This window comes from Sarcophilus harrisii, chromosome 4 (genome assembly GCF_902635505.1).
Source record: "Sarcophilus harrisii chromosome 4, mSarHar1.11, whole genome shotgun sequence".
In the NCBI taxonomy this organism is placed as follows: Eukaryota; Metazoa; Chordata; class Mammalia; order Dasyuromorphia; family Dasyuridae; genus Sarcophilus; species Sarcophilus harrisii.
The window spans coordinates 416,485,784-416,513,539 of record NC_045429.1 but is presented as its reverse complement, the minus strand read 5'-3'; the positions used below and the strand labels follow the sequence as shown (position 1 = coordinate 416,513,539).

At 44.4% G+C, this 27,756-nt stretch overlaps 2 protein-coding genes across 7 annotated transcripts in view; both read right to left on the bottom strand.

Moving 5' to 3' along the window:
• Positions 1-2,608: 2,608 nt before the first annotated feature.
• On the bottom strand, positions 2,609-5,994 carry OLFML3 (olfactomedin like 3). Its single transcript, XM_031967331.1, has 3 exons — positions 5,395-5,994; positions 4,310-4,595; positions 2,609-3,967 (listed from the first exon to the last, which is right to left on the bottom strand). The coding sequence occupies exons 1-3, from the start codon at positions 5,506-5,508 to the stop codon at positions 3,147-3,149; spliced, it is 1,221 nt and encodes a 406-aa protein (XP_031823191.1). The 5' UTR covers positions 5,509-5,994; the 3' UTR covers positions 2,609-3,146.
• Positions 5,995-11,082: 5,088 nt separating this feature from the next.
• HIPK1 (homeodomain interacting protein kinase 1) overlaps positions 11,083-27,756 on the bottom strand; it is a 46,542-nt gene continuing 29,868 nt past the window's right edge. The window contains exons 9-17 of one of the 6 annotated variants that reach the window (XM_031967330.1): positions 25,862-25,983; positions 24,792-24,926; positions 21,540-21,682; positions 20,869-21,051; positions 20,225-20,437; positions 18,444-18,685; positions 16,877-17,007; positions 15,746-15,999; positions 11,083-15,286 (exon numbers count right to left, since the gene is read on the bottom strand). In XM_031967330.1, coding sequence (XP_031823190.1) covers positions 15,271-15,286; positions 15,746-15,999; positions 16,877-17,007; positions 18,444-18,685; positions 20,225-20,437; positions 20,869-21,051; positions 21,540-21,682; positions 24,792-24,926; positions 25,862-25,983 — 1,439 coding nt within the window. In that variant the 3' untranslated portion in view covers positions 11,083-15,270. Of the gene's footprint in view, positions 16,000-16,876; positions 17,008-18,443; positions 18,686-20,224; positions 20,438-20,868; positions 21,052-21,539; positions 21,683-24,791; positions 24,927-25,861; positions 25,984-27,756 lie in introns of all 6 variants that reach the window. The other 5 variants (XM_031967325.1, XM_031967327.1, XM_031967326.1 and 2 more) reach the window with 5 other exon arrangements.

Sequence of the window (27,756 nt, the reverse complement as noted above, 5' to 3'; positions counted from 1 at the left end):
AGAGCCCACAGTCTGGGAGACATACAACACACACATACACACATGCAGAATGAGAGTCTTGCCAGGATATACTCCCATAACATGCACAGTGAACATGCACAGAGAGGGACAGTCGCATCGAGCACACTGGAGCAGTCACACCAGGATGTGGAGACCCACACATAGACACACACAAACGCACACGGGGCCAGTACCGGGACAGAAAGGGCACATACCCTGATACATTTACAAAACACCCCCCCCCAGAACCCAGGAAATGCACAGCCACCATCAGAAAGACAAGACAAAACTGCTCAGAAGAGGTAGGTGAGCTCTACCTTGGAGACACATGCTCTCTCTCCACACCTTCTGGACACCCTTCCCCATTGTCCCCAGTGAGACCCCACCCCCAGCCCCTACCCGTGGGCGCTGCGCAAACTGCGCCAGATGTTCCGTGGGCAGACACCTCTGTGGGCTGACAGGCAGTGATTATTGTTGCCAGCCCCACATTAAGAGAGAATTGAAGGGGAGAGGAGCCCCCACCCGTCTCAGGCTCCCTACAATAGAGCCTTTGTAAGTCATTCTTCTCCCCTTTCCCTCCAACCTACGTCAGGAGCAGCGACGACTGAGGGGAGAAGAAAGGAAAGAGACAAAAGGCGGAGATGGGCCTGTCTGATCCATCCCATCCCGGGGAGGTGGGGCACCCCCTCCTCACTCACAGGACTCACTGCATTGATAAAAGAGACTCTTTTCCAGCTACAGCTAGTCAAATGTCCCGATTCCAGGGAATTCTAGCCCTGGCTTGACTTGATTTTCTAGGGATTTGAAATTGAGAGCCATGAAAAGTAGGGAGAAGAAGATGGTCTCTAATCTGGAAATCCCATCAGTAGAGCCAAGAAGGGGGCCCCATTCTGTGTGTGTATGTGTGGATTGGGGGCGGGGAGAGGATCAAAGGTAGAATATAACTCCTTTGTCCTAATTTCTGATTATTTCCCATAACCCCACAGTGACCCCAAAATCAGATTCATCATTAGGAATTCTGACCCCGGGGAAAATTTAATGAGAAAGAAAAGGGAGGAAGAAAAGAGGGGATTGATCAAGATCCAGGGTACCATTTTTCAGTCTTCTGATTGCCCCAGGGCTGCTGCCCAGATGCGTGATACCCTTCTTTCTTGTCTGAACTTGGTTTACAGCTAGAAACTAGCTCTGATCCTCAGAAGGCCCCCAAAATCTCCTCTCTTCCCAGGGGCATTTGAGGTCAAAAGGTAATCCAGCTCCTAGTAAGAATTTTAGGGTGAAGGGCAGGAGCAGAATAGTAAATAGAGAAATATGCATGTAGATGAGGCTCAATAAAAGAGAAGGGAGAAGAAATTGGGGATCTCCTCCTGAAGAGTCACAAATGACTCTTCCTCCATCTATTTTTCTATCCGAGGTGCCCAGGAGTCCCATTTTCCCTTTATCCAGGGCTGCCCTGGTCTGGAGAAGTAACATCTCTCCAGTCAACAATGTCCAAATCTGCCCCTCATCCCAGAACTGACCGAGTGCAACATGGAGTCTCTCCTCCCCTCCCCTCACAAAAGGAAGCCCTGGGAGGATGTGGAGGGTTTGACTAGGGCTTTGTCCCCTGTAATAGGAGGAACAGCAGCTCTCACAGACTCCAGACTGGAACTATCACCCTCCTTTCCCACGGATTGCAATCCACCTCCTCCACACTCCCTATCGAGGACCGGGAGGATGGGTCAGCCAACCGACATCCCCCTCTGTGCCAGATCAGAGCCCCAGGCCGGACTGCTGAGCAGCAGAGAGTTAAAGCTTCCGGCCTTCTAGGCCAGCCTCAGTCCTGGGCACCAAGCTCCAGTGGGGGATGGGGTGAGAGGAGTAATGGGAAGCAGGGAGGGGTACTCTTGGGGGGCTTTGCAGCTTTGCCATCCAGGATATAGCCATTGCCCCGCCCCCTCAGCCAAGCCGCAGAGACTCTGCGGCAACAGGAAAACCAGCTCAGTTTTCGACCAGAAACAATTGTGCAACCAGGAGACTGGGAAGAGCCAGGCCTGGGCAGGGAGGAGGGGTTGAGAGCTTCAGCCAGTGCTAGGAACGGTCGGTGCGCTCCTCAGGGCCCCGCTTTGTTGGAATTTCACCCTTTTGGGCCAAATCCACAAGCACGCGAGTCTCCGGGTTTTGGGGGACCCCTGTCGGACCACCGACCGTTCGGTGCAGTGTCCTTAAGGATGAGAATTATGGTTTGAAAGCCATCTGAGAATTAAAACCAGGCTGCTTTCCATCAATTCTCTCCATCACCAGGATTCAAATGATGACTCTGTAATAGTGGGAGAGGGTGGAGGTCGGGAAATAACCGACTGCATCCCCTGAGCCACGGTGCTTGCAAATCAGACCTTAAAAGGACACAAAGGGACAAGAACATGTACCCAGGAGCCTACTAGGGTGGAGGTGTGGGGAAGGGGACACATGGGCAAGGAGGATGTGCCTCAGCAGAACAAATCCAGCTGAGATCCAGTAAGAATTCTGGCGAGCAGTAAATAGAGAGACGGAAATTAAGGGAAGAAATCTGCCTTGAGGATCCCCTTCTCCCCCATTCCCCCTATATAAAGACATAAAAGACCAAGACATGTTTTGATTTTTTTCGCATTTAATGAAAAATACCACAATGTAAAACAATGTTAAACGAATTTCAGTTCTCCTAGGGTAGAGGTGAGGTGAGGGTGGCAGGGAGAAAGTTTCGGTGACTTCATAGAATTATGGGGTTTTGCACCTTACACCGCCCCGCTCCCAAGAGCTTGAAACCCATGCTTGCTTCCTACTATACTCTCTATGGTCTCTGCCCTGTCCACTTCTCCCCTCCTCCCCCCATTCAGGGCCCAGAGTTCTCTGGACCCAGTTCTTCCCGGTTTGGTTTGAGATTTAAAGATATGGGGCAGGGGACACCAAAGCTAGCTTGACTATGAGGTATGGGATTTTCATCCTTCTGGCTACAACTGGAATTCAAGGCTTTGGAGCCTGTGTTCCATATCAAACCAAAGGCTATGAGTGTTTTGGCCCCAAGCAGCATAAAATAGGAGCGTTCAACTACAATTTACCCAAATTTGAAGAATCTGGTGATTGAGGAACAGGAAACTGAGTGAGACAAAGTTGACGGGTGGCAGGGTCTCTCAAACTTCTTCCTCCTTCTTCCTCATCTCCAGTTTGTAGACAATCTGGTAGCCATCATCCCAAGCATAAAGCTGGCGCTCCCGGGGGTTGTACCGGAGGCTGGCGTGGGCTCCATAACGACGGGGGAAGTAAGGGTGGGCTGCCTGCTCTGGAGTCAGAGCACCACTGGCATCAAAAGAACACTGCACACGGGCACGGCTGGCAGGCCGGGTGTTATAGACAACATAAAGGGCCCCGCAGATGACGAAGGCGGCCTCCGCGTTTTCCCGTGGGCAGGGGGTGTCCCACTGCTGCTCCGTGTCCAGGGTCTGGGGATCCAGCTTGGCAAGGCACAAGTGTTGGTCATCCTCCTGGGTAGCATAGACAGCCCACAGCCCCTCCTCATCAGCTGCCAGGTCAATGTACGTATCCTTGGAGAGCCCATAGGGCGGGATCAGCCCTTCAGCAGGGAACACAGAACTGTCCACCACGGTCCGGTTCGCCAAATGAAATTTGATGAGCTGCAACATGTCCCCTCGATCCTCACCTCCACCTGGTCCCCCAGGGGGCCTGCGAGCATAATAGAGGAATCCTCCATAGACCAGTTGCCCAGTGCCCACCCAGGGGAAGGGCAGCCGGACCCGGGAGGCTTTGCGGGCAGCCGTTGAGAGGGTAAAGTCACGCAAGCGTGGGAAGACGTAGGCTGTGTCATTTTGAGTCCCATCAAGCACAAAGATTTTCTCTGAATGCCCCAGTGGGTCCTTGGTCCACATCCCTGCCGAGCTCCCAAAACGCTTCAAGATCTTCATGGATCTCACCTGGGAGATTGTGTGGCTACATTCTGGTGAAGAGAAGAAGAGTTATGGACAAACAGCTCACATCCCTCAAGGTGGGACAGTCTGTGACAACAAACACCTCACATCCCTCAAGGTGGGACAGTCTGTGACAACTGGCATCCACCTATCCAGTGGTCTGTGGATTGAGCGGTACTTTTCTAGTACAGGAAAGAAAAGGGATCCACAGCTTCCTGGCTCCCTAGAAGCCCTAGGTATGCATCACGGGCATTTACTCAGCTAACTTTAAGGAAGTTCATCATCCTAGAGAGAGGGAATGAAGTCAAGAAATCTTGGAGAAAAGGGGATTCTGGGAGGAATTAGGGTCAATCTGCTTTTCCATCACTCACCTGTCAGAATATCATACTTCTCATTCCTTCTGCCCTTGGTCTTGGGCCCAGGTCCTCCTGTTGCCTTCTCATCCACCTCGATACAGGGTGGGGCAGGGTTCTGGGTTTCTAGATAGTCAACCTCCCGCTCCAGCCGGTCTACCCTGCCCGCGATGGTGTCCGCCTCAGACCTCAGAGTTTCCCGCTCCTTCTCCGCTGCCTCCAGCAGGGGTAACATTTTGTTCTTGAAGTCCCGAAGCTCAGCAGCATGTCGGCTACTCTGGTCCTGGCACTGGGCCAGTCGCTCCTGAGGTAAAGGATGAAGAGTAGAAAGGGGCAAAGAGAGGAGACAGACAAAAGGATAGGTACAGTCTCAACTGAGTCTCACTAACCCCTCAAATTCCCATGGCATAGGAACCAGATGATCCGAGATAGCAGCCATTGGGAACTTAAGGGCTAGAAGCGGTGAACCAGATCATAGAGTCAGAGAATCCTAATGCTAGAAGGGACCTTAAATTTGGAATACAATGTTATTTCCACTTGGTTCCTACATCTGTGGAAGCTCTAATTTCAGATGACCCAAGATACCAACCATTGGGGACTTAAAGGATAGAAGCTGTGAGCCAAATCAGTCAGAGAATCCTTATGCGAGAAAGAACCTTAAAACTTGCAATACAGTCTTATTTCCACATCTGTGGAAGCTCTAGTTTCTGCTGCAATCGTCCCCATCTCACAATTCCTATCTCCACCATCCAACCTTTTTTCTTCCTAAGGCCAATTTAAGTAAAGTGTGACAGGGAAATATCAACATCATTAGGGATGCTTAGGGCTCATCTTAGATTTTCATAGCTAAGAATGGGTCTTAGACACCACTTAGTTCAAATGGGAAACCAGAAGCCCAGAGCTGGGGAACCAATTCCATGGGTGCATAGAGCATCTCAATGGCAGATCCAAAGACAGCCTCTTAGGAGGGTCCTTCCTTGTCTCTCACCCCCTTGCAGCAATATGCCTCGGAGATGAGGGAGCAAGCTGGGGGCCGTATAAAGATCCTGAGCTAATTAGGGGGGGGAATCGTAGGAAAGCGGCTGGGAATGGGGGACCCTCACCTCCAGGGCAGCCAACCGGCGCTCCATGTACTCCACGAGGTGCTGCTGCTGTCCCTGAAGGGACTTGGGAAGGGACAGGAGCAACAGGACGAGGAGAGGGGTTTGGGGCCCCATGGCAGCCAGGCTTCTGTGTGGAGCTGGAAGGGGAAGGAAGGAGTGTACAGTCTGCGTCTTAGGCTCAACCCCTGGGTTAGCCCGGGAGGCGGGGGGAGTCCGGGATCAGAAGGTGGGGGGCGGTGCTGTCTTTTCTGGGTCTTTGGGTCTCTCTCACCACTCTGGAATGCTTTCACTGCTTCCTCCCCCCTAATCCCCCACCTCCTTCTCAAGCTGATCAAATACAGATGGTCCCACTACGGGACGGCCAGAAGCCTAAACTATCTCCCTCCTGGCTGAAGGCTCCCCAAGAATGAGCAGGGGACCGGGGGAGCTGGCCCCTACGTCCAGCCGTGGCCGCGGGGGAGTAAGATGGGGAAGGGAAGCTGGGGGGGCATATGGATCCCTGGGAAACCTCTGCAAAGCCCCGTCCCTGTGGTTTGAATTTGTGGTTCTAAAACTGATTCCTTTAAGAAACTCTAACTCCCCTTCAGTCCTGCTCCTTCTCCCTACAATAAGAGGGAGGGTTTCTTGGCCCGGCTCAGAGGAGTGGGCTGGCGGAGCTCTGGGTGGGGGAGGAGAAGGAAGAAAAATGGTTGGTTGATGGGGAGGAAGAAGGGGGAGGGTGGCGGAAAGGTTCGGTCCAGATGCGATTTCTGCAGCTCATTGGCGCCACCTTGTGCCCAATACCTGGACTTGCTCCCGCACTTGGCTGGGAAATAGAGTAAGTTTAATCTTGATAGAAGTGAAGCATCTGGAAAGAGCGGACAGTGAGGGAGCCATGGAACCAGAGAATACAGGGGCTGTCCAGTTCCCTCATTTGACAGGTATGGAAACTGAGTCCCAGAGAGACAAAGCAATGTATGGCAAGCTCCTTGCCCTTTTTTTGTGTCCTAACACTTAACACAGTGTCCGGCACACAGTAGCCACTTGTTTTTTTACTAAATTATTGAACTTGTTAAAGATGACAGGCAGTTTAAGTATTAGAATTTTATTTAGAGGGGCAGTGGGTAAAGCACCAGCCCTGAAGTCAGGAGGACCCGAGTTCAAATCTCCTCTCACACTTAACACTTCCTAGCTGTGTGACCCTGGGCAAGTCACTTCACCCCAATTGCCTCAGCAAAAAATAATAATTTGATTTAGAATTAGTTGGTTCTCTAACAAAAGCTGGTGTTATATAATACCAAGCCCGTGACTAAACAGAATATCCTTCTTTGAAAGAAACAAGAAGTTCCTTCTACAGTAGTTCCAATGTAACTCTCAAAGCTCTAACTAGAGAGTGTAAATATCTATACACTGTATATTAATATACAATAAGAAAATATACATTGTATATTATTTTATACAATATTTATACAACATTGTATATTAATATACAATAAGAAAATAATATACATTGCATATTAAATAGATATTGTATATCTACAGACATTTTAGGCAGCTAGCTGCAGCATCTGGAAGCAGGACCATCTGAACTTACATCCAAACCGTCTCAGAGACTAGTTGTGGGATTCTAGTTTACTGTCCTAGTCCTGAGCTTGAAGATCAAGGAAAATAGTCCAATGCTCATTTCTACCGAATAATCCTGCAAATACTTGAAGACAGTTAGCACCTCTGTCATCCCTTGCCCAGGTGAAAGGGAAAGGGCCAAGTATTTATTTATTAAGTGACTATTATGTGCTAAACACTTTACAATTATTTCCTCATTTGATCCTTACAACAATCCTGGGAGGGGCTGTTATCCCCATTTTACAGATGAGAAAGGCAGGGTTGTGACTGGCCCAGAGTCATACAACTAGTAAGAGTCTTGAGATGAGATTTGAACTTTCCAGGGTATCCCCTCCCCTGCTGCCCAGCATTTGGTGCACTATGACACCAAACCAGCTGTTTTCTGGGATCTTCAACAAACTGCTCTCCCTTCCTTGGTACATAGTAGGCGCTTAATAAATCCCTTTCATCTGGGCAAGGGATAGAATAATGTGAAGATTGACTTTTCAATTATTTGAAAGGATGTTTGATATAAGGGAGATTACTTGGGAGGCCCAAAGAGGACCCTGATACATACCTGACATGAAACCAAGTCAGTGCAGTTTCGAGAATGGCAGTCCCAAGGAGGCTTTTCCCAATCACCAGGCTATTCCGTTCTTCTGAATGATAAAGTATGATTTGTCTTCTCTTAAATGGGCATTTGTTGACTCCCTGGACCTCTCCCCCAAGGGCTTTAAATATGGCATTTTCCTCTTTCATCAGGGTATGTGTTCAAGGAATCCAAATTATTTGCTGAAGCAATTGGGGTTAAGTGACTTGCCCAGGATCACACAGCTAGGAAGTGCTAAGTGTGAGATCAAATTTGAATTCAGGTCCTCCTGACTAAAGCTCTATCCACCGAGTCACCTAGCATCCAAGTCAATGTTAATGTTTATCTAAGCAAAGCATAATTAGGTAGGAAAAGGGGGTTATAGACAGTAGATGAGGTTGAAAAAAAGGCAGGACCACCTCTCAGACACAATATTGGCTTCTCTTTTCTGGACAAGTCTCTTGATCCCTTAAGGCCAGAGGAAAATTTAAGACCTTTTAAGTTGTAGAGAAACTATGGATCTGCTTTGAAACAGTTTCTTACTAGTTCTCTGTACCAGTGAAGTCATAGACACTGCACCAAAATAATAGGAATAAAGATCAAGAGGTAACCTGACATCATAGATTGAATGCTGGATTTAGTTGTTTTTCCCATTAGACTGTAAGCTCGTTAAGAGCAGGATCTGTCTTTTGCCTTTCTTTGTATCCCCGTAGTTCAGCACAGGGCCTGACACATGATAGATGCTTAATAAATGTTGATTAACTTGAAATCAGGAAGACCTAGGATCATAATCCACTCCTGCCACTCCAATAGCCACTTGTCAAGTTGTCACTTAATGGCTTGACTTCAGCAAACTGCCAGAGACTCTACCTTCAGATTTATACTGAGGCAAATTCCCACACTAACAAAATCTCGTGTGTTTGATATGTTGATGTATAAAGATATGCCCGCAAACACGGTGAATGAATATAAAGAGCAGATTCATGATTTCATTGGTTACAAGTTCCTACGGCCACTGGGTCAGATCACAGACCATCTTACAATATTCTTGACTTTGACATCTACTACCAGGGTGAGCTGGGGTACAACTTCTCAGCCCAAATTGCAGAATCAGGAAATTGGACCAGATTATGGGTATGGGTCCTTTCCAGTTATGGTGGTATGACCTTCATCCTTTATTCCCCCCATTTTATCCATAAAATAAACCTTCAGAAGATGTTGCATCCAAAGTGTTGGGAGGCTTTATGTTTTTTCTTAAAAATGATCTCATAGGTAAGCATCAATGTAGCACACTCAGCCTGTTCATCCAGTTTTTATTCATAACTTACCCACCTTCTGTCTCTAGGTGCATCATCTTTGACAATGCCTTTTATGTCAATGTTGTAGGAAAATTGTCCTCACCCCGCCCCCCTCATATACAGGCACCCCAAATTGGAGTTATTTGGGGATTCGCCTAGGATTATCTAGGCCATTACTTGCCTAAAATAATCAGATAATGGAGGATTTAACATAGTTCTAATCTACATCGGATACTTGTCAATTCAGATGTTAAATCATCTAGTGCTATTCATTCATTTTATTGATGGAGGGCGAGGGGTGGGGTGAGAAGTGAGCTTCCCAAAGTCCTGTAAGAAATGACAGATGAAACTTGAACTCAGATCCTAACTCCAAATGAAATGTTTTTCTTCCACACCATTGCACTGCCTCCTCAGGCTGGCTGGCTTCCAACCCCATTGTTTGCCTAAAACTACTCTCTCCATAGGTACCAATGATCAGCCAATCTAATGGCCTTTTTTGTTTTTACCTTTCTTGATCATTCTGAGACCACTGCCATTGTTGATCTCTCTCTCTTCCTCTCTCTAGGTTTCTAGAACACTCCTCCCACCTGTCTGACCACTCGTTTCCTTTGCTGGATCTCCCATACGCACCATGTCTGCCATGAGGCACATAGGACCCCATCCTAAGGCTCTCTTCTTCTCCCACTATATTTTGCTTGGTGATTTCATCAGTTCCCATGGTTTCAATCATCTCTGTGCTGCTGATTCTCAGATGTATCCAGTCCTAACCTCAAACCTCCAACTGCCTATTAGATACCTCAAACAATGTTGAACTCGATGTATAACCAAGACTGAATTCAATGTCTTTCCTCCCCGCTTCCATTACTGTCACAATCGAGGTGTCATCCGACTCTTTTTCATATCCCATATTCAAGGGGTTGCCAAGGACTGCTCATTTCAGCCTTTGTAGCTTCTCTCCTATGTGCCCCTTTCTCTTCTGACATCACCAGCACCCTGATGCATCACCTCACCCTGGACTACTGCAAGTGACTTCTGGTTGATCTCCCTGCCACGGGAGCCCTCCCGGCTATTCCCTCTTTTCTCCTTCCACTCAGATATCGCTCATCCTAACTCAGGATCCGACCTAGTCACCCATCCTGCCCCCATCAATTAACTGCAGTGGCTCCCCATCACCTCCAGGATCCAACAGAAAATGCTGTTTTGCATTCAAAGCTTCACATCTTCCAGATGAGCATCCTCCTTTCAGGTCCTTTTCCTCCCCAGCCCACAAAGAATTTGTGAGCTATAGTAGATGGCTGACCTTTCTTCCTAGAAGACCCTCCACGTCCAAACTAAAGGCATTTTCTCTGTCCCTTGTCCATGCCTGAGACACTCATCTCAGTCTCCTAGCTTCCCTGATCCCCTACAAATCCCAGTTTCTACAAGATGCCTTTCATAATCCTCTTAGTTCCAGTGCTTTCTATTGTTTCCCAGTTTATCTTACATTTGTTCATATGTTGTTGCTTCTGTGTTGCCTCATCCATTAGACAATGAGCCCCTTGAGAGGATATCTTCTGGCTTTCTATGCTCAGCTTTTAGCAGTGTCCAAAACATAGTAGGTGCCTAATAAATGCTCCCTGTTTCTACAGCCCCAACAACTCTACAAGCCCCTCAGAGTATAAAAATTCCGGTGCACTGGGCCCCAGACATTCACCTGAAAAAGTCACACATTTCAGGAGCCAACAGTAATGGACTCTGGGAAACTGTCTCCCGGCAAATTCTCCATGGCTCCGACACCCATGCACTTTATTGGAGAAATGAGATTCAATTTGCAAACTATGGAAGGCTAGTGGAGGTACCTAGTCTCCCAAGGGAAGTGGAAGCCTCCAGGATGCAGCACCCAAAGGGAGCAGCGGGGAGGTGGGGAGGAGGGCAGAGAAGAATATCTTCCTAGGGCTAATTCCTTTTCTTTCTGCAGCAGTGGATGTTTAATGACAGCACTGGGGAAAATAAAGCTTAATTAGCTGCTGCTGCTAGGCCGGCTTCCAGGTCCTAGTCCAGATGGGCCCGAGAGAACTTTTGAGAGCACCATTAGGTGCGAATGCCCCTCACAGAGTTGTCATCTACAGCTTGGCCGTAGCGCTTTTGGGATGCACAGGGTAGAATTTTACCAAACTGAAATTGATCCCGATGCCCCACCCTATTCACCCTCTCCCCAACATGAGTCACAAGCAGCCTTATGGATCAGAAAATTAACCCATTTTATTTGATGCATTGTAATTGCTCTACATTTTACCATATTATGTAGAAAATACTGAAAATACAAGCTACTTTGTAAAACCAAAGACAAACATTGAATCCAAAGATAAACTATGTTTTACACAATGGACCCTTTTCCCATAGTTAGTATTAAATTTTAAATATCTATATTTCTTTTGTTAAAATGATTATTTTACATATCCCCTAAGTACATCTGCAATACAAACATAGATCAGTAATTCTCAGAAACTACCTGTTTCTAGAGGTTTGTAAAAGGAAGAGCACAACCAGAAAAAGGGGGAAAGCAAGTTTAAATCGCACACAATAACTAGCATATCAAATACATTTAATAAAGTAGGAATTTCATTGCAATATCAAGGATTCAAAGCAGAAATACTAACATTACATATAATGTACATATAATGTACTGCTACATGTAGTGAGATTATTTTTCAAGCTGAATCTGAAATCACACATTATATAAAGTTTAGCAACAAACAACCATGTAGACATGCTGCACCATCCATCAGTTTAAAAAAAAAAAAATCAAAAAGGAAGCAGGCTCAGGCCATTCCTATCACTGAGAGGCAAATTCATTACATGCCTTGTCCCCAAACCAACCATCCTACTACCAATGGATTCTGCAGAACGGTGACAAAATGAGATGTATCGATTCCTCTGAGAGGCTGGTGGGGGGCAGCCCTCACTTGTCTCACTAGAGATGAGCAGATGGACAGATATCCAGAATCACCAGGCCTGGCCTGAGATTCGCTTCTCTGTCCATGGATTCCCAGCCAGGACCGACAGTCACTGTTACCCCGTGAGTGTTCCTGAAGAACCCGGAGTCACCCCCGCCTCTACCTAGCAACCCCACAGACAGAGGACACCGATTCCAGCAAGCCTCTCCCTGCTTCCTCTTGCCTTGTAGTAAGACATGGGAGAAAGTGTCTTGTGAGGGAGGGCCTAACGCTTGGCAAGATTTCCTTAAGCCGATTCGATTTCAGGTCATTCTGGGCAAGCCCTACTACTCACTAAGCTCAGTGGGATTCCCCCCTCTAGTCTAAGCTACAAAGATAGTCTCAAACCATTTCTCCAGATAATGCCCTTCTCAACAAGCACATGCAATGTAATCTTAGTCAGTCGAATACACCAATTTGCAGCCTCAGACTGAGAATTGCTAAAAATGCTTAAAGCTACAAGTCTAGAAACGTAATTAATAATAACAGCACACAATGTTGGTCATTCCTTGTTCAGTGGAGTCAGACTTGTATTTTAAATGAGATCTACTTGTTGGCTTTGGGAGAGTAGGTTTTTCTGCATCTCATGGTTTCCATGGAAAAAAAAAGAAACACACACACACACACACACACACACACACACAACACACACACACACCCTGTTCTCTGGAGAACCAAGTGACAGAACAGGAATTTCATTCAGAACGTGTATAGTGGGTAAGAAAATCAGCATGTGTTTGGCAATAAATAGACAAGTTCACACATGCCGACCAAAACCAACCAAAAACTCTTTTCAACACCAAGGACTGCTTAGTTTTCATGACATAGTGCCAAAAATACACCTTAATGAAATGACTCCAAATATACACAACACAGACCGGCTCCTGTCAGGCTGTACAAATGACCACCTGTCCCATCTCGGAAGTCCTGACTTCTTGGAAGAAGAGACTCCAAATATTCAACTCCTCAGTGTTTGCCCCGGATCAGGGCCCAGTGAAATCTCCTGTCTCCATCTGGCACCTCCCTGACACCATCTCTAAACAGAACCAGTCCTAACCAAGTGGAGCGGCTCCCCACCCCCAAACATCTTGAGGACCTTGCTGCTTTCATCTCCTCAACACCCTCAACTCACCTGGGCAAGGAGCTCAGGACACAAGGACAATCCCATGGCTCAAAAGTCCCCAGGAATAAACAAGTAGTTGTTAACTGAAATCACACATTCCCTCATGACCTATGGGGTTTCAGTTTCTTCCTCTTAATACTATTATTTTTCCTACTAAGAAACCTCTGTGAGTTCCCTGTCACCAGTGGTATCACAAAGCTCCTCCCTCATGAAACGGGGACACAATGAGCTACACAACAGGCTCTTTGGTATAAACACATCAGTTTTTAAAGTTTCCCCCCCCCCCCAAAACAAGCAAATATTTTACAAGGAATGTCAACTATTAGCAGGAGAGTGAGTGCCACACTGGAAAAAAAATTCATCCTAAAAGTGATTGCACATGCTTTCAAGAAAAAAAAAAAATTTTTTTTAATCTCTAAATATTGCTTGGTTTTTAATCACCTGCTTCCTGAACTCTCTCACAGGAGCATGACAGCAAATACACAGCATGAGAGCCACATGAAAAGCAAAGTTTCTGAGAAAATTAGCTGAGGCTCAAAAATCAAGCGGAGTTGCTTTTAATTCTTTTTAATGCTGACAGGGAAACTGAGAACAATGCACTTACACAACACGCTAGCTACGATCCTGCTCGGATAAAGCTCAGTGAACTGCAGAGGGTCCACGGGGCTGAAACACTACATTATCATATAAGGCACTACAATAAAAAGGGCGGGGGTGGGGGTGAGAGGGAAGGAGGGAAGAGACACACCAAACAGCTCCTCACCACACACACCTGTGCAAAACAATCCCAAGGTCTCCGCTCCTTGCGGGCGCCTCCCTCCGCTGCTCTCTCACTCAGTGCTACGGTGATGTGCTCTAAAAAATGCAATTTGTTCACATACATTCTGACACAGATCAATTCATTTTGGTTTAAATACAATGGAGACATAGATTCCATCCCTGGGGAACATTGGAGGGTCAGACACACACACCAAGTACAGAGTTCAAGTGTAGTCACTACACATTTTGATTACAAAGAACATTTGGGGTTAGCAGGAAAACTGTGTTATAGTTTTTCTAATCGATATGTACATATTTAATTATGCAAAATATTAAAACACCACCATTACAAAACTTCTAAAATATTTTTAAATTCGGTAATAAATTTTTAAAATCTGTTTTTTGCTTTTTTTTTGCTTTTTTTTGCTTTCCACAATTCCAACATGCACTTATTGTATAAGTCTTAATGAGAGAGCATTCCGTTTGCTGCTGACATACCAAGGAAGCTACTCTTTCTGAAGTATAAAAAGCTATACATAACATGTCCTTTAACTTCCTCTTCAAGCAAATCACATAAAATAAAAGGCAAGGTGAGGGGGGAAAAATATCGGGAAGAAAAAAGCCCTGTGCTTCTTAGTAAAGAAATTCTGCCCTGGGAGAGATCCGGTGTCTAATGAAAATTCCAAATCAACCGCTTAAGCACTGCTCTCCCATCCCTTACAGTCTGTGAGGTCAGGCCCACCTCTACCAGTATCACATAATACAATTAGATCTTGGAGAGAATTCAGACAGGAAGGGTAAAACCACACAACAGCTAAGACAATAACGTTAACAACAACAACAACAACAACAACAACAATAATAATAATAATAATAATAATAATAATCACCTTAATTTAATGGCTTTTGCAATGATAAAAGTTAAGCTGAATCACAGACTTTTAAAAAATAATTTAAAAAGAATACATGGAGCCTTTCACGATGGGTGTGGATTTTCCCCACACTCCGTTACCAGCCAATGATGAGCTGCCTGATCACGTGGCTTTACATCAAGCACAGGAGTAACTGAGGGCACCCCAAGAACAACACTAAGTGATATGTAACAAGTTTTGCAGAAAGAGCCGCTGCCTAGTGAGAACAATCCAAGTCACTGAGACAAAACTAAAACATCAAAGAGTTGAAAAATGTCCAGATAGCTAAAATGTGCACTACTCTCTTTGGGGTGGGAGGTGAAGGGGGAGAAATGCCTGATAGAAACATGCAAGTGATGTGCAAGTTGCTGCTAAAACCAACAAGGCAGATGAGCCTTTGTTCAAAACAAATTTAAAATGAGAACTTTCCTCTTCTCTCACTTGTGATCACATCAGCATCTTCCTTGGATCAGCAGTTACAACAATATGGCATTAAATAAAAAGGGACCTGTCTTTAAAAGCATTTTTATAAATCGTGTCAGAGTTAAAAGATTTTCCAGAGGACAACCTTAAAATGGTCCCTTTTTCTTGGTAACAGAAGGGGTCGGCCCCCTATGCAGAAGGTGGAGAGCTGAATTCTTCAATCAGCAGAAACACTGTCAGAAAACAAAGATTTAAAAAAAAAATAGAACAGCCTTTGGGAGACTACAACAATGCCGTCAACACGGACACAGATTCCCAGGGGAAAAAACAACAACCTTCCTTCTGCTTTGGCTGGCTCCCTGGACAGGGCTAGCAGGGGGCTGTTAAGTGAGGTTAAGGGAAGGACTTGATATTCCCCACTTCCAAGACCGCTGCCAGAAATGGATGGTTATCATGCCCCTGTCCCCATGCCCACTGATTACAAATAGGAATACTGGCTGATCTTTGTGGGACTCAGTGGGTATCCAGTATAAATTGTTGAGCCTCGAGAAGACCCAATGTAGGACTGGGTGGCAAATTGTTGCTGGTACTGGGCAGGAGCCACACTGGCCGAGGTGAGAAGGCTCGGCCCCACACTGACAGGGACCTGGTGGACCAGGGTGCTAGGGTGGGCGGTGTAGGCCGCAGTGTGCCTCGAGGATCCCTGGGGGGAGAAGAGCTGTGCAATGGAGCTGGTGGAGCCCAGAGCTGCTGCAGAGGTGGGGGCAGCATAGGCATACAGGTGGGCAGGGGCTGGGGCCAGGTGCGGGCGTCCTGCCGAGTGCAGAGGACTGCCGTGTTGAAAGGCGTAGGGGGCCTGGGAGAGTGGGGCCACGAGTGCTTGCTGCCGTCGCGGGGCAGGGTTGGCGCTTCTCTCTTGCAAGGCTGGAGCTGTTGGCTGCTGGTTCTGGAAGGAGGAAGAAAGCCAGTGAGGGTTGGAGCGGTCACTCTGGCTCAGAGCACTGAGGCGATGGCGACGGAGGCTCCTCTCTGGCCCCTGATCTGTTACGCCCCCGTCCCTGCCCCTCTCTGGGGGACGGTCCTCCTCGGAATACCCTCAAACCCAGGCTCCTAGAGGAGCACGCCTTGGCCTTCCGCTCTTCAAGTAGCTTTTCCTTGCCGAGTCATATTTTCTAAACTTTGGTCTCACCTGATTTTCATCTCAGATCCCCCAAGTTTCTCCTCTCTTCCCTTCACCCCTTGGACACATGCCACCCGGTGCTCCTGTGCTACTTCCCGGCTTCATGGAGACACCACGAACCTCCCTTTGCCTCACCACCCCACCTTCCGCTAAATTATCAGCCAAGACAAAGACACTTCAAACAATGAAACTGTCATCCCTGGCCAAGCAGAGGGTTAGACAGAAAAGGGAAGCACAATTTTAGACCCAGCAATAAGGACTGAGGACAGTTGCTCAGCCAGCCAGAGAACTGGATCCCTTTTTTCTTAGACCCATGTGGAGACTGAGTAAACTCTGAGAAGGAAAAGGTTCCAATGTGGAGGCCAGAAGCAGCAAAGCATGGGAAAATGCAGAACCAGGTCTTGCCCTAGACATGCCAGGCTCTCTCCACACTCTGGGGAAAGCAGAAGGATCTCATGGGGTGCAAAGCTGTTCGTCGATGGAGAGAAGAAACATGGCATCCGCAGATATGGCAAAGGACAAAGCACACCAAAGGGGACTTCATTTGGCTTTATTTGGTCCTCCCTCCAGTGGGACCTGGGATTCTCCAAGAGAAGCCTGGAAGAGGGGCCTTAAACAGAACCCAGCAGTCCTTAATGCTTACCTGGCTAAGATTGAGCGGCTGTGCTACATTTGCTCCCCCACGCTGTGCCCGGTACCCTGTGGGGGTGATACAGCAGCCAGAAGGCTGACCGCTCACGGAGGCAACTGGCTTGGTCTTATTTGTCAGGAGGCCTGAAAAAGGATCATGAGGAGTTAGTCTTCAGTGGATAGCTCTTTAGTGAAACTAAGCTAATTTCATTATTACCCTCACACTTCAAATACCTGTAACACCAATGTATGGAGTTAGCACTATAATGAATTAGATGTTGCTTTGTGGGTATCCTACTTCCTCAAATCAAATTTTATATGTAACTTTAATGAGCACAAGGAAAAAAAAGAATCCCTAATTACATCATAAATACTAAAGCATCAATCGAAAGCCCTCAAAACAAGTTCATGACACATCAGTTTTTTAGTTAAACCATCATGCCTTCAGAATAAGAAAATCTAATTCTATGATCCATGTCTCATCAGTGCAAAACAACATGTGGGGTATTTGCTCAGTGGCTTCTTGGTTACCCTAAAGTTCTTGTACTTTCTCAGTGAGAATGGAATAGCAGTGGGCCTGCCTAAAAATTCTGTCTATTGGCTTGATAGGATGTGGCTTCACCTGTCTGCATTGGAAAGATTTTCTAATCCTAGATTTCAAATCTCAAATCCCAGACAGAAATATGACAACTGCAGTATTACATAAGTTAGGCTAGAAAAACCATATTCCAGGTGGCTCTGAATCCATCACCCACCAACAGGATAGTCTCTAGTAATGACTAATCATGTAACTGAGCTGGAGGGCCCACTCTCTCAGATTCTAAAGAAAATGAATATACAGAAAAAAAGCAAAATAAAAAGCAAACTATGTGACATGATCCTGATCTTGTCCTTTCCTACACTGCTACCAACAGTGTTATCTTAAAATCTGAAGAAATCTTGGCTGATTGCAATATTGCAATCAACTACTTCAGGATTACCCAACTTTGGGTTATCTGGTGCCTATTTGTAATTTCAAGCCATTATCTCACAGTGTCATTCCTATATCAAAGTATATTTTAGTATTTTTAAAGTAACTGATACTTCTTTTTCCATTGTTCTCTTAACCTTTTTTTTTTATTATTATTATAGCCTTTTATTTACAAGATATATGCATGAGTATTTTTTCAGCACTGACAGTTGCAAATCCTTTTGTTCCAAATTTTCCCCTCTTTCCCTCCACCCCCCACCCCCTCTCCCCTAGATGACAGGTAGACCAATACATATTGAATATGGTGAAGTATAAGTTACATACAATATATAGCAACTGGATACTTCAGGAAATGCCCTTCATTTTAAACATCAACTGACACAACACAAGTAAATCTGTTGCCAAAAACAATTCTATCGTGGGCTGCAAAGCCAAATGGAACTGATTTTTTTGAGCAGCTGATTTTTAGATAATGCTATGTGACTGCTCTCCAACATTAGTGTGGATAACTAGGAAAGGTAAAGATTTAACTCCAAGGAAACAGAACAGAGATGATCAAAAGAGAATTTCCTGCCAGGCATGTGTACCTTTGCACCTCTTCGACACCCACCTGAGGCCTGGGTTGCCACTGTGCAGTCACCAAGCTGAGCTTTCAGGGGTGGCACAATGATGGTTCGTGCCCCAGGGCCATCAGTCACGACCCGACCAGATCCTTCTAGGAGGGGCCCTGTATTGCCCCGAATTGCAGCCAGAGTATCTGTAGAATATGGACTGCTCAGAGATGAGTCGGAGTCAGGAGAGTCATTGACAGTAACATAGCTGATGACATTGGACCTTGGCTTCAAGCTGGAGCTGCAGAGGAGAGAGTTCATGAAAACCCAAGTGTCCTTTCAGCAAAGCCTCCTACTAGCTGGAGAGCTTGCCTCAGGGCTCTAGCCCTTTCCAGACATCCTAAGCAAACCTAATAGAATAATCTTCTCAAATACCACTTTTATGTCACTCTTGAGAAGTCAAGAGTCTAGGGTGGCTGACACCCTATGGACTCAAATCTCTACTTCCCATCACATGCAGTAAAGACCATCTCCCTGACCTCGTTTCTCATTATTTCCCAAGAGATTTGGTTCTGCGTTGGTTAAGCAATATTGTTCCACACAGCCCACATGTTCTGTGTTCCTCTTCTCTGCTGGGCCACTGCACAATCCACTTCTCCCCACTTGAAATGTTCTTCTCTTTTAATCTCCCCCAATCCAAGTCAACATCTTCAAAACCCAGCTTTACAAGTGCCCCCTTGCCCCATATTCCTTTTTAAGGAAATTTCCTGGTGAAGCCCATCTGACTGAGAGTGCTCCTGTGATCTGCATACTAATTCACTTGAGTTTATTTATATACAACTAGCTGTTTCTCTTGTTATTTTCTGTACATACATCCTCCTTTCCCCCCCTCATTTAACTATCAGCTCTCCAAAGGCATCCTTTCCATTCTTCCCTCTGCCCCCATCATGTCCAGTTGGGATTCTCAACGAGGTAGAGGGTCCGTGGGGAGGTGATCCCATCTCACAAAACCCTGCCAAACTTTCTAGCTGTGGTTTCTTTTTGCAAACTGGCCAGTGGAAGAAGAAAATCAGACTGGTACTCGCAGGATGACCTTGAGGAGGCTTCTCAGACTACCTCAGCCCCCTAGGCCGATCCATCCATCCACGTCTCTGACTTTCCCTACTTGGGCTCATTCTAGAAAGTAGCCTATGCATACAGTAAGAAGAGCATCAACCTACATCTCGGAAGCTGGAGTCCTAGCCTTGCTTCTGCTGTTTCTGAGCCATGTGACCTCAGGCAAGTCCTAACACAGTCTAGTTTCTGTAACATGGAGAGAAACACGCCTGTCTCGCTTACCTCACAGGGTTGCTGTGAGGATTTCTGAAGATAATACGTGTGAAAGTGCTCGTAAGACATATCAGATACTCTCTAAATGTGAAGTATTATATGTTTTGGCTTGTTCATATCTCCCCAGTTTAAGCTATAGAGTTCCTCATGGTGGGAACAATCTTGGCCCTTAAAGACACACCCCAGGCACTTAGGACATAGCCACTGCACCCTGTGAGCTCAAGAAACACCTGCTGATTGACTTCTCTGCAAGACTGGTTTAGTTGGTTGAAATGTACAATGGGACACGAGCACTTCCCAGCCGAGTCTGTTCCCAGTGCTCGGGGAGGGATCTTGGGAGCGGACTCAGCCTCAAGCGGGCCACATTCCCCATATGACTTTCCTCTGAGTCCTTTCTTCCCGTCACAATGCCTGCTTTCCACAGAGGCGCAGCTGAGTCACCAGTGGGAGTCCGCAGTCCGAAGCCAAGGGCAGGGACCACGTGGCCAGACAGCCCCTCCACCTGCTTTACCTGCTGGGCTTATACTTGCTATCCTCCTCCTCGTCGGTGTCACTGCGGATAGTGATGACGCTCACGGGAGGGCTAGGGGTGTCTGGGATGATGATAGGCTGAGGCTGATCTTGTGCAGGGACCAAGGGGTTATAGGAAGAATTGGTGCGGAGTGGGCTGCTCCCAATCAGTGAATAGACTTGGGTGGGTAAGACATCCAATGTAGAGACAGTTCTGCAAGAAAAGGTCACAGGATTTTAGACCTGTTGTTTTTTCTTTATAATTAAACCAATTTGACTACCAATAATAATTATGATGAAAACAAACATACTGACTACTGCAAATGGCTCCTAAGCAGAGAGCCACGAGGTACAAAGAGAAACACTATTCTTTTATCAGACCTTCCCACCAAATGGGACAGCTGTGAAAATGATCTCACACATTAAGAAAAGCTGACACCAGAAAGGATGACTGTGATCAGGAAGCAGAGACCTGAGTTATCCAGCTCCAGAAAAATGAACCATCCAAAATCCTATCTGACAAGTAACTACTAGACCTGACCTGCCATTAAGCAAGATACTTCACTATAACTCCCCCCAAGTAATAGGGGACAAATCCTCCCAAGCAGGGACACGGTTCTAGTGAAATCCACAGAAACTACTTACTTGGCCGGAGCTGGGACCGGCTGCTTGTTCTTCTTGGAGGAGAGGGAACTTGACTGTTGCTGCCTGACAACATGAGCTACTCCAACGTTGAGGGGCTGAGCTGTGGCCAGAGTCACGTGGTTCGTCAGCAAAGAGGGCTGCTGCATAAGGGTACTGTACTGGCTGCCATGTGAGTGCGCATTCCTAGGTTAACAGAAAGAAGCAAAAAGGACTGAATTTTTCAGCCTTGAGGAAGACATCATCAAAGGGGACTAAAAAGCAATGAAGTAGCCAAATAGTGATGGAAAGGAGGGGAGGAAAAAAGGAAGGAAGAGGAGAGAGGGAGGAAGGTATCTGAGACAGGCAGAGATTGCTTTTCTCTTAAAACTTGGCACAGGGATTATTTACTAGACTTACATTTTCACTACGTTACCTCACATTTTCTGACATTGCTGACCAAGAAACTTTAAAACCAACCTAGATGTTTCTTGACCTTATTAGCACAGCTTTTTAATGATCTAGGTCTCTATTACATTTGAATAATATACTTCCAGAGATTTTAAAGTAAGGATACATCTCTTCTTCCCTCTCTTTATTCTCCCAAAAACCCCTACACCCCCCCTTAGGTCCCACATATTGTAGCAGCTCCTCTCTTGAATAGTTACTTACAAAGAAATAAGCAAGACACTTGCCTCCAGTCTCCTAGCTGCTGGCCACTCCCCATGGCCTCGGGAATGACCGCAGTAGGCTGAACGGAATTGTGTAGAGCCACCCCAGGTAACTGCTGCCAAGTTGAAGGTAATAGGATCTGCTGGGTTCCTCCAGGCCAGGCCTGCTGCAAGGAAGCACACATACAGAGACCCAAACTTGACTTATCATTAGCCCCCTCAAGAAATTAAATGAAGTTTGTTTTAAACAAAAAGTTCTTTGTAGACTGTTAACTTGCAAAAAATTACAAAGAAGAAAGAAAAGGTCGTAAAGGGCTCATGGTCGTAATTCTTATTGTGAGAAAAAGGTGATATATGACTATTTTTTGACCATGTCCCCCGGAAGCTCTCCCCCTGGGAATTAGAGAAAAAAAATTACCCAATGGTAAGAGTTGCTATTGTACTGCAGAGAAAAAGAATCAGAATTCACAGACAGAATTCTAATGAATGCTAGAGTATGTTATTTCTACAATATATCTAGGACGATATGTTTTATAAAATAACAGAAAAAGGGGCAGCTAGATGGCGCAGTGGATAGAGCACTTGCCCTGGAGTCAGGAGGACCTGAGATCAAATCGAGCCTCAAATACTTAATACTTACTAGCTGTGTGATCCCAGGCAAGTCACTTAACCCCAACTACCCCACCAAAACAAGGAGAAAAAAAAAAAAAAAACTGAAAAAGGCCGAATCACAATGAACTAAAAAGAATTATCAAACCTTAATGTAAGCAGAAGACACACATCAGAACAATTTAATGCATGGGGGGGAAAAAAGGAGTAAGTCTGTCATATTTTTTTGATTAAAAGAAAGACAGACTTACAAAAATGGAGATAGGATATGTGAATGATTAAAGGTCAAGATTATTTGATAGAGATCTACCAGTAGGGCCAGCTAGGTGGTGCAGTGGATAGAGCACCAGCCCTGATGTCAAGAGGACCTGAGTTCAAATCTGCCTTCAGACACTTCACACTTCCTAGTTGTGTGACTCTGGACAAGTCACTTAACCTCCCAAGTGCCTCAGCAAAAAAATAAAAATTAAAAAAAACAAGACAAGAAATCTACCAGGTTTATGCTATCAAATACAACCTAACTAGTCACATAACAGTTTCATGATTATAGAATCTGAAAATAAAGAATGGGGGGGAAAAAAGGTATTTGTTCAGAATGCCAATAAGTATCAATGTATTTTTTTGTCTTGACTTTATTTTTTATTCCATAAAAACTTATCACTATAAGTAGGTATTACTTCTACTTCACTACATGTCAGATTATTAACTACATGTTTACTGCATCTGCTGCTCCCAAGAGTTCTGGTATTTCCTGGAAAAAAATGGAAGCAGATTTGCAAACTTCCTTTTTTGATTGATATTCTGCAGTACAATACACCTACAATGCTTGGGGCGGGGAGGGAGGGACAGAGAAGGGGACACAGATGGGTCTGTTTCTTGAATTTAAAACTCTAAGACTATCAACACACGTAGTGTTTTTTAAAATATTTCTGCAAGTAACAGATCCACTTATTACAAATTCTGGTTCCAAACAAGAAGCCTTCAAAGCAGAGAAACTGCAAAAACGTCTGCTACCATAAGCAGAATAATTTAAAAAAAAAAAAAAAAAAAAAAAAAAAAAAAAAAAAAAAAAAAAAAAAAAGAGAAATATGTTAAGTCACACCATGCGTCTTTCCAAAAGCCAACACCTGCACAAGACAAAGCATGTAGTTTAATACAGAGCAAGAAATAACATCCCAACGAGAGGCAGAAATCTGGCGTTCCAAGCGACGAACTGTTTTGACAGAGGAAAGACAAAAATATGCAAAACTTAGCAAATGGCTAGTGCAAACTTGAGGCAAAGCAGCAAAAGAGGAGTGTCAATTAATACTCCTAACTTCTAAACTCTGGGTAAGCAAGTTAGAACAAGGGGCTCGAGTCCAGAAAGTAGCAAAAAGATCTAACTACATTGCCATATGGACTTTACATCACCAGTATGATTAATTTAAAGCCAAATAGGGCTATGTTGCTTCATCAATGCTTCAAAATACTATATAACCAAGTTGGGCCTTAGTATTGGGGAAGTCTTCCCAAGAACCAAAAAGTGTTACAGGGACAAAGGAGAGCTGACATGAGTTGCAAAGGACAAATTCGAATTTGCTTTGAGACTCAAGTACACCTTTATACTGTTAGGAGTTCAAATGTTTCTCTCATTTCATTTAAGAGTTTTCCAAATATGAGAAACGCTGATCTCCATTAGCCAATTAAGATGCAAAATATAAAAGTCAAGCACAACTATAATCATTGTATAACACGTGATTGATCTTAAAAATGTACGTACTCTTAAGGCCGGCTTCTTTCTATTATTCCCCTAACATCACAATTAAAAATACTAGTCTAGCACATAAACTTATAAGATACATTTTTACCTCTAGATAAATATATCTTTATACCCTAGCATACATGATAAAAGTTAAATTTACAGCAAAATAAATGAGGCAACTCATTCTAAAAATTAGCTCACCTTTAATTTCAGGCAAAAATGAAGCATGATCTAAAGCATCTGAAGGGAGCAACATTTTGACTAGATGTTGGAAATTGTCATTGATTGATTACGTGTAATTACAGGCTAGAAACTCTTTCCATGTGTTCAAAGAAGGCTAATACCAACAACTAAAGCAAAAGATTAAAAAGCATTGGTGGTGTGAGTTGTAACCACAGCTTAAGCACCACCTTCCACTTTTCTGTGTACAGAGATGCTTCAAAGAGCAAAACACAAAGTAAAGCTAATAACTCGCCAAGAAACTCACATGCTGGCCATTTTGGGGGGGAAGGAGGCCAAGGGGTGCCTGTAGCCAAGCCAAACTCAAGCCCACTTCCGTATTCTCAAGGATAGGAGGGTAAAGCTAGGACAGTAAGCACAGACTAGCAAAAGCTCATCAGGGGCTTATCACATTAGGCTGGTAAAGAACAGAAGCCAAGGGTTCTGGAATCTTTACAGTGCCACACTGAACATCAGTCAGACAGGGCTTCAGCCAAGTATCAAGTAGGAAAACAATGAAACATTAAAGATGGAGCAAGAACACAGCCACAAAATGGCACATGCTTCCATGCCCTCTGCAAGTCTAAGTTAAAAAAAAAAAAAATGAAAAAACAGAACAAAAAACAAACAGAAAAAAAGAAAAGAAAAGAAAAGAAAAAGAAACCAAAGAAACTCCGTTAGTAACACAATCAAGTGAGGGGAATTACCAGTACAGCGGCAGTCTGTTCAACCAGCGCCGGCCGGCCGGCTGCGCAGCTCAGAGTAAAGGGCACCGCATACTGCGGTGTGATGGTGGCTACTTGAGGATGGAGAGTTGCTACCATTAGTGGTGTACAGCTTCCCTGAAATGTAGATTAGGCAGGTGAGTGAAACAAACATATGGAGGCAAGTTAACTGGGTTCAGAAGGGTCTTGCCCCACCCCGGGGATCATTCCTGACATATGTCAGCAATCTCAAATCACTTCAACACATATATCAAGCACAACCTTCCCCTTCAATTCTCCACAGAGGCCATCCATTAGGCCAAATACCAATGGACCAAAGGAAACCATCTAAGAATTTTTCCAGGGATAGAATCAGAGGACAAGTTCTTTGAAACTCAGTCAAGTAAGGAATCACTTAATGTTTACTCCCTCTCTCAAAATAAGGTTTTAAGATTTTAGAATTCCTCACACAGCCAAAGACTAAAAATGCACACATTTGAATCATAACAAGTTACTCATGTATAACATACACCAGAGGTCCTCCTGGATTCTCAGTTGCATCTTCTATAAAAGGATGAATTTTTTTACTGTTCTTATGACCTAACAAACAAAATCAATGCTAGGATCAGGGAAAACAGGATCCCTTCTTTGAAGGAATTATGAGATCATGATCCAGTTTCCCAGACTGAGATGACCAGAAGAACCACCTGAAAACCTGTATTTCAGAATCAAAACATCATGTGTGTGGACTAGAAGACTATCAACCACCAATTCAGAAGGAGGATTCTAATTCCAGCTCCAGGAGCTGGAAAAGCCCCACTCAGATGGGTTTCTATTTTCCTGGTGCCTGGCTTTTATTCGAAAATCTAAACATACTAACAGAACTGTGTCCTCATTAGGGAAGAACATCTCAACAACTGTCATTCCTTAGAAAGTCCACTGAATTATGACCAAGAAAGATCTACCAGTCAGAGCAAAGACCATACAAGGGACAATTGTCAGAGACCAGTGACAGCCAGCTGGCACTGGTATTTCAGAGTTACTGGGTCTCCAATTTGTCCTGGCTGTTTTACCTGGGTGAGAACTCCTGACTGGATCTGTAGTGGTTGAGCAGCAGGCGCCTGGGGTACAATTGGCACAGCATTATCCATCCTCACAGGGAATCCAGAATGCTTCGCAGGTGCCTGGAGTCCAGCTGCCAGGAACAATAATATGGTGAGATTGCTTTATGCCATTCCCTCAAGGCCAAGCCCGTGCCACTTGAAGCAAAGGACTTTGAGAAAAGGCCATTATTTGGGGAAATCAAGGAAAGCACTGGCTCCCTCCAGAACAGATCACTGAAAAAGGTTTGTTCAAGGATAACCTGATTAAGGTGACTTCTAAACACTCCTCTAATAAAAAATGGAATACTATTTCTTCATGACATAAAAAGTATCACTCAGCTCATTTCTCCATCCTGTTCCTATCAGAACAGACCAAAAATTACTCTAAATTATGACCTAATCATACTACTGTGATCTAAAGATAATTACTTTCAATGCTTCTTATTTATATTTATATCTTCTCACAACCATTTTATTTCAACAGGGTAAAAACTCTTTAATAGGCTTTTCAGAATGGGACCATTTTGTGTGAACATGATTTGAATGTAAAGCAACAGTGTAAATTTATCAAAGTTCTTTATAAATGTATTTTACATTTGCAAGAATGTAAAGCTGCTGTAGCTCTTTTAGCTTAGCAGCTAAGATGGCACTACACAAAACAACAATAGACATATCTTTCTAAGATTTACCTCCTAGATTTTGAAGGATGTCTTTTCCCCTTATTCCACATACACACAAAACCCAATATCAAAAATTAAAAAAAAAAAAAAAATCAGCATCAAAATTATTTGAACTTAATAGAGAACATGATAAAGTTAGTTCTGTTAAAGATACATTTTCTTTTATTTATTTTAGAAACCAGATGCTTTGTCACTGTTGGAAAACCTTGATCAACAACAGCTTGTCTAACAAGCAAGGCTAACCCTCTTGTAGTCAACATATTGCTGTGAAGGAAGGGTAGCTTCCTTGCTTCCCAAAGCCATGACAGCAAAATTATTTTAAGCAAAGTTTCTAAGAAAGATGGTTTCTAAGAAAGATCTGTGGTCATATCAAGACTTCACAGACCTTTCCTGTAAATGAAAATATTTCATCCTAGGAAGAAGGGAGATTGAGAAAAAGGGAAAGGCTTTAGTGTTTTCCTTTTTTTAAGAAGGGGAACTGCTTTCAAAAAATTATTAGGGAAACATCCCTCTGATTTATCAATGACCAACACCAAATGAAAAAAAAAATCGAAAATAGAAAACATCAGTTTTGTCTGTAGATAATCGTTTTCCTCCATACTACTAGAGCCTCCAAGTTTTTTTGATTAGAACATGATCGATCGTTCCATTCCAAAAAAAGGACTCCTCCAGTGACACTTTCTAAGCTATCATCATCTCCCAAACTCTACTTAAATTACTTCTCTGTTATGAAACAAAAACAATCCACAAATCACAGCTTTTTGCTGTCTAAAGCAAATTGTCTACTCACATTTTTCATTTCAGTTGCATCCTGACGTACTAGACTAAAGAAAGAGGCCAATCCCAAACTGTTCAAAACAAACTAGAGATCTTAGAAACAATTTTAATACTGTCTAAGATCAGAATAAAAAATGTTGCAACCACCCTCCTTTTGGAGGTTACAGTTAAACAATCTACTCTGTATATCTAAAGCATATATGGCTACCTGAAAATGTAGATTAATGTAGCAGTTTCCTCTAAATTGCTAACACTAGGGATGTAAAATTTCAGAAAAAAAGAAGCTCAAGCTCAATGATCTAAAATAAATGAAAACCGTGAGATTTTCATAGTCACCTCTGAACAGAAGCCACATCTATCTGCTCAAACTCAATAATGCCAAAAATGATACCCCAGATCTGATCACTA